Raw genomic sequence first — 7215 nt, 5'->3', positions numbered from 1 at the left:
GAGCTAGACCCGGAGGCAGGAAGACCCGGGTTCAAGCTCTACCTCTGACATATAAACTGGCTGTATGAGGTTGGCCAAGATACTTAGCATCACAGAAGCCCAGGCCATGTGCAGCAACAAAAGAGGTTTCCACACTGGTTGTTACTAACACTGACATCACATAGGAAAAGCTTTGGTGGGCAATACCAGCTCTAGAAGTAGCCAAGGATTTGCCTGGAAAAAGCAGATTAGGGTCAGAATCTCAAAGGATATGGATATCCCCAGATGTTCCCATTAAACAAGTTAACTTCATCCAAGTCAAGGGATGACCAGATGACCTGGGAGTTGCTGAGATGAAATCAGAGGTTCATGGGGTTATGACTGGGACATGGCAGTCACTGAGGACTTGATAAGGGATAAAACTAGGAGGAATAGGAAGAGAATGTCCATATGAGGTGCTGGAGATCTGAGGCTCTACCATGGGTAATTATTGACCATCATGCTCCCTCAGTGGGCAGATCTCTTGAACTCAATGGAAAGCGAGTTGGCCACTCTGAATAGATTGGAAAATATCACTTTCTCTCCTCCAAAATGGGAAGGGACACTAAATGTATCTAGCAGCTATGAGTTGTCTTCAAGTTAAATGGGATCTGAGTCAAGGTTGCTGGACTAACCATCTCTCCCAAGTCCTTTCTTTGGGTGGCTTGTCTGTTGGACCTCAGAGTCATTCAATTCCAGATGGATCATAAGATCCTAGATCTATTTCTGGAAACTATCTAGTTGAACCCCTTCATTTTACAGTTAAGTGAAACCAGGTCTAGAGATAAGAGAGACCTTGTTTTCCAAGGTTACATGAGTAATAAAGTGGCAGAGTCAGGATTCACCCATTACTTCCAATTCAATTCTCTTTCCACTGTACCATGATGCCAGAGTTCCATCTTAACCCCCCAGCCATTCCAGATTATTTGAGATTGTATTTCTTCCATACGACCCTGTGTGTTCCAACTTAATTTCATTCTCAAAATGGCCAACCAGTCCATCTTGGTCTTCCTTAAGGCCACTGACAAAAACTGCTCTATTCCTCTGGGAGCATTATGATGTTATAGATTCCTAGAGTGGGATGTCAGAGTTAGCAGAAATCTGAGAACTCTCATGCACTTCAAGTCTCAAGGTGGATTCTTCCCAGGGACAAACTGATGTCAGATCACAGGTGTCCCCAGTTTCTGCTTCCTATTTTGTTTGTCTCTGTCAATGAGCTTACATTCTCTTGAGAGAAAATATGTATGCAGAGAAGTAAGTTTAAATACTTAAATAATTCCAAAATATTTTTTTTGCAGAGAAAGTAATTTTGGGGGAGAAAACTAGCAACTTGGAGATCAGGAAAGGTACTTTATTGAGGTGAACTTTGAAGGCAGTAGGGGTTCCAAGGGATTCAAATGAAGAGGGAATAAACTTTAGGTATGGGAGCCATTTTGTGCAAAGTCAAGGAGATGGGAGTTGAATTGTTGAGTAAGAAATTATTATGCTAGTTTGCCTAGAATATAGGGCAGTACCTCAAAGCTTGTCATTCTGGTTAATTGGAACTAGTCTTGCCCACTCATGACAGAATGTATGTCCCAGTGGTCCAAAGGGTTAATAATCATCCCAACAACTGGGACTCCTCTTTGAAGACAAAACTGGGAAAGAAAAGACTTGGGAGCAACATGACCTCTGCCTTCAAGTATCTGATTGACTGCAAGGAGGAAGAGAATAAACTTCTCCCATTTGATCCCACTGCCAGAAAAACTAGGGTAAAATTAGGAGCAAGGAGTGAAAGTTGGCTCAAAATAAAGGAAAATTCCTCACATTTAGAATGGTCCAAAAATAAAACAGACCCCTTGGAAAGTGAGTTACCTGACATTTGAAGCCCTCAGGTAAAATCAGGAATTTGGTAGAGGGATTCCTTCCTTAGAGACAGGAGGTTGATTTAGGTGATTTCTGAGTTTCTTTCCAATTTTAAAATTCTATGCTTCATTGATTAAACGTTGTATTCTGAGTCAAATGCTAAAATCATCTATGATTCAGGAACAGAAAGGAAAAGAACAGATAAAAAAATCCTTGGGGCAGAGTGTAGCAGGACAGAACACTTGACTGGAAGCCAAGAGGTCTGGGATCTCCTAATGACTCAGTGTGTGACCTTGGTTGAATAGCTTACCTTTTCTGGACCTAGGGCTCTTCATATATAAAATGGGAGTTTTGGACTCGATGGCCGTTAGATTTTCTTTCAGCCCTTTCAGAGTTGAATCTCTGCTTCTCCAAACTGAAAGAATGTTTAAGAATCAAGTGTGGGAGATGACTTTGACATAAGGCTCCCTTCTCTGACTGCTGGAGGCTAGACCAGCCAGGCAGAGAAGGAATGAAGACTGTGCTGAATGAATTGAGCCTTTGATAATTACTTTCTAGACTCTCTGTGGACTTATATTGCTACCATTTTCCCTTCATCTCAAAAGATCAAGTGTCTGAGAGCCTGTGGGAGGATGACCCTTGTCCTTTGTTGGCCTCAGTCCTGTGGTACTGCCTGTCAGGCAAGGCAATCAGGTCAGCGTTAACGTCAAGGCTTATGCCCTTGGGCTGGTCACATCCTCTCATTGGGTCTCAGTTTTCTGCTCTGTTAAATGCAAAATTGGAATGGGTTATATCTAAAGGTCCCTTCTAGGCTTATCCTTCAATGATTCATTGATATATCTGAGGATGCCTGGATGCAACAACCTTTTGACATCTCTACTGATTTTTATTGTTTTGATTGTTTCTCTGCCCAGCACCACAATTAGTCTGTCATCAGTTATAATTCCATTCCTCCCTCATTGGCCTTGCCCAGCCCTCTGGGCCCCAGGGTCAGAGATTCTATTCTGAGCAGAGTAGGGGCAGACTGGGGAATGTGGGTCCTTCCCAAAGGCTGAGGGAGAACCCAAGTGACTCCTCCCAGGAATGGGCAGGACTTTCTAGCTTTCCCAAATGATAATGCCTGATCCTTTAACCTCTTCTTCTCCCAGCTCTTGAATCAGCTCCCTGCCCCCTTTCCCTGTACCCTGGAACTTCTCAGCAGGAAGAGTTGGTCAGGTCTGCAGCTCATTGAGGTAGGCCAGGGTGGGGCAAGCAGAAGGGAATGATGATGGCTTGAGGACTGGAACACTTCTGTTATTTTTGCTTTGTTTTGGGTTTAGAGGAGTCAGCAATGTGGCTCTGAGGTCTTCCCATGACCACAGACAAAGCTTTCTTTTAGCTAAGGAAATGAAGATTTTATCTTACAGACCAAATGACCTGGTTTTTTTAAAAAAATCACTTAAAATGCATCCTGTGGCTTTCATGCATGTGTTTCTAGAAGAGCATGCGTGTTTTTAAGATACGGTGGAATTGGGAGATTGGGGAAGGGTTGGACTGGGCTATGAAGTATATCTTGCTATTATTCTGAAAAAGATGGAGTGATGTGAGCTAGAGGATAGTATTATGAGATGGGCTGGGAGTTGGTTGAATGGCTGGACCCAAAGAGTAGTCCCTTTGTAAGGAGTCTCTGGTAGAGCGCCCCAGGTATCTATGCTTGCTTGGCCCTTTTTTTTTTTTTTAAACCTTTACCTTCTTTCTTAGAACCTATAGTAAGTATAGGTTTCAACACAGAAGAGTGGTAAGGTCTAGGCAATTGGGGTTAAGTGCCTTACCTAGGATCACATAGCTAGGAAGAGTCTGAGGCCAGATTGGAACTGGGCTGGGCTCTCTATCCTCTGAGTCACCCAGCTGTTTCTGGCCCTTTACTGATAAATATTTTGATCAGTGACTTGGCTAAAGGCATAATTGGCACACTTGTTCAGTTTGCAGATGGTACAGAGCTGGGAGGAATGGTTGACCTATTGGATGACAGAATGAGGACTTCAAAAGATCTTAACGGCCCAGAACTTTGGGCTGAATGAAATAAAATGAATTTTGTGAGGATAAATAAAGTCTTACCATTGGGTTCAAAAAAACCATATTCACAACTATGATGTGAAGACAGATATGCCTACATAGCATTTCATCTAGAGAAGAGCTTGGAATTGTAGCTTACCATGAATGAATAATTGAGACCTTAGGCTGCATGAAGAAAAGAAAGATTTGGGAGGTAACAGTTCCTTTTTCTTGGTTAGACCACATCTGGCTGTTGTGGACATAATGTTTTAGAAGGACATTGATAAATCAGTAAGCATTCAGAAGAGGCCAACAAGGATGGTGAAGGGCATGGAGATCACGCCACGGTGATTGTTGTCCTTTGTACTTCCAGAGGACCAAAATGGCATCACCATGTTAGGGTCAATGGAAAGTGTGTCAGACTAATAAGAGTTTAGAAGGTCTACCATAGGTTGGGCACAAATAGCCTGTATGAATATTTGGGTTAAAGATAACTCAAAATTTGTAATCTTACATTTCTTTTGAGTTCCTGAAATTCTGTTTGGTCGAAGAAACTGAGTCTAGAGTAGTGAAGTCTTGGGGGAGATAAGAAATACTTTCAAGTATTAACTTGAAGGGCCATCACATAGAAGACTGATTAGAATTCTCTTTGATCCTAGAGGGTAGAGCTAGGAACAATAAGTGGGAGGTACAAAGATGGACATTTTGGCCTGATGTAAGAAAAGATGTCTTAACAATAAGAGAGGGTAGTTTGACAAAATTAATCAACACATCTAGCAATTCTGGCAGTGTTCCACACCCATAGTACCCCATGTCTGCAAAGAAAGAAAGAAGTTACATTCTCACATTGCTACTCTGAGGTGAAGTATGGTCATTAGAATTATACAACCTTTGCTTTTTATTTGTTCATTTTTGGGGGGAGGGGAGGATGCTCTTTCACAATATCATGCCTAAACCCGTAGTCTTGAAAGGTGCTTGTTCAATTTCCTTAAGTCAATTATTCTAAACTTTTCTGGTTGTGACCTTCAACTGGGTGCCAGTAAGGTTAGGAGACCCAAACTAGAAAAGATGATACACAATGAACAAATGAATGAATGAATGAAGCCTTTATTAAGTGCTGAGAATTCAAATACAAGCAAGTCAAATAGTCTCTGACCCAAAGGACTTTCTTTATATTTTGTTGGGGATAATACAGCTAGGTGACACAGTGCAGAGTACCAAGCCTAGAGTCTGGAAGATGAGTCTTTGAGTTCAAATCTGACCTCAAACATTTACTAGCTATGTGTGACTCTGGGCAAGACATTATCTGCAGACAGATGGGGAAACAGAAAAGGACATGGCAAATCTCCAGGATTTTTCCAAGCAACTTCCAAAAGCAGTCATGAAGAGTCAGACATGATTGAAAAATGATTAAATGACAGCAAAAATACTTAAAGGGGACAGAGAGAGGGGCAAGGTAGGAGGAGGAGGGCCAAAGCACGGGCTGCATCGTTTGGAACTGCTCTGGAAGTGGTCGTGGTGGTGTGGTTCACCCATCAGAGCCTAGGTTCCTGGGGACAGTGTCCAAGGTCTATTGGAAGGGGATGAAGACATGACTGAACCTGATGAAGATGAAGTAAAGGCTCACTCATCAGAGCCCAAGTGTCTGAATTCCAGGGGGAAGAGGGATGGGGAGGACAGCCAAAGTGTAAATCAAACAAATAAACAAGGGGAGCTCAAACAGAACCTTGACTTCTCAGCTTCTAATGCTGGCTACAACAGAAGGCAGGCTGCTCACCTTTTGGCAGCTGCTTCTCTCTTGCTTCAGCACAGACAGGAAATTCCTCCTTAGGGCTGATGCATCTGCGGGGCTCATTGCTGATAGGGAGAGACAAAACTGCCAATCAGTGCTCTTGGGATAAAGGAGCCCCCCACTCCTGCTCCCCCCAGGAAAGACATCCTCATCCCTATCCCTTTCCCTGAGTCTTGCTTATCCCAGAGGCTGATCTGTGAGCTGGCAGTAGGGGAGCCTAGGCTTGCTGCCTGCGACATCACAGGAGAGGGAGCTTTGCTTTTCCTCTTATTCTTCCTTTCAAGCTGGTCTTGGCCTTCATGGAATTTGCAGAGGCAGAAGGAGGGGTGGAGTGGAGGAAGGAAGCCAAACACATCACTTGAAAGCCAAGCAGGAAAGTAATCCTGCCTCACCCCTCTCCAGACCCTGTTATTTGGGCTGCTGCATGCTGTATAATTTGCAAGCAAGACATCCAAACTCGTGTTTCCTGAGCAGTCTAAACTCTGGGCTGGGACCGACTGGGTCAGAAGGAGTGTCTAGAGGGAACTGGAGCAGAAGGGGAATGGGGACAAGGCTGGCTAGGTCTGAAGGAGTCTGCGAAAGGTCTGCATTAAGCCACACTAAGGCTTTGGGGGCATCCTATATGCATACAGCAAAAATATAAATGAACTGTGGAAACCTGGACCTCTAGCATCTTTCCTTATCTGTAAAATGGGAACAATAATACCCACCTCACAGGGTTGTGCAGAGTCTGAATTTATATATGCACATTGTTCTGCAAATTTTAAAGAGCTATTTAAATGCTAGTTACTATGAAGTTATACTATAACTATGTTACTATGGTAACAATACATATATAAATATACACATATATGTGTGTAAGTGTGTTTATATGCCTGTAGAGGCATACCTATAAGCAAAAGAGCTCAATACAAGGTAGTTTGGGAAGGAGCTGTGGACCCCTCATCATGGCTGACCCTCCCTGCACACTTCCTTCCCACTATTCTCTAATCTCTTCTTTCCCTTGCTGCTTCTCACCTCTCTTCATTAGCAAGGCTTGAGCAAAGCTCAAGACTAACATTTGAACAGTCCTGTTTCCCCAGGGTTGGTGCTGCTGCCCTGTAATGATGGGTATGTTGGCATTGGGGTTAGGGGAAGGGGGTTGCATTTGGGGCTTCTTTGAATCAGAGAATCTTCAATGAGGGCTTGGACACTTTGCCAATCTGCCCTGCTGTATTTTGTGCTCTCTCTGTCTCTCTCCCTTCCTTCTCTCTCTTCCTCCCTTCTCCCTTCTCTCTCTGTCTGTCTCTGTCTCTGTCTCTGTCTCTCTTTCCCTCTCTCTCCCTCTTTCTATCCTTCCTTCCCTCCCTCTTTCTATCCTTCCTTCCCTCCCTCTCCCGCTTCCTTCCTCCTTCCCTCTCTCTCTCCATCCCTCCCTCCCTCTCTCTGTCTCTCTGTCTCTCTTTCTCTTTCTCCTTCAATCTCTCTCCCTCTCTCTCCTTTCCTCCCTTCCTCTCTCGGTCTCTCTTGGTCTCTCTCCTTCCTTT

General features: G+C 43.7%; 1 protein-coding gene across 1 annotated transcript in view; it reads left to right on the top strand.

The window, feature by feature from the left end:
- The first annotated feature begins 1682 nt into the window (after window positions 1–1682).
- INSC (INSC spindle orientation adaptor protein) overlaps window positions 1683–7215 on the top strand; it is a 170356-nt gene continuing 164823 nt past the window's right edge. Inside the window, exon 1 of the mRNA XM_044681811.1 lies at window positions 1683–1769. Coding sequence (XP_044537746.1) covers window positions 1683–1769 — 87 coding nt within the window. The remainder of the gene's footprint in view (window positions 1770–7215) is intronic.

Source organism: Gracilinanus agilis, chromosome 6 (assembly GCF_016433145.1).
Source record: "Gracilinanus agilis isolate LMUSP501 chromosome 6, AgileGrace, whole genome shotgun sequence".
Taxonomy (NCBI): Eukaryota; Metazoa; Chordata; class Mammalia; order Didelphimorphia; family Didelphidae; genus Gracilinanus; species Gracilinanus agilis.
The sequence above is the reverse complement of the archived record's forward strand: the minus strand, read 5'-3'. Positions and strand labels throughout refer to the sequence as shown.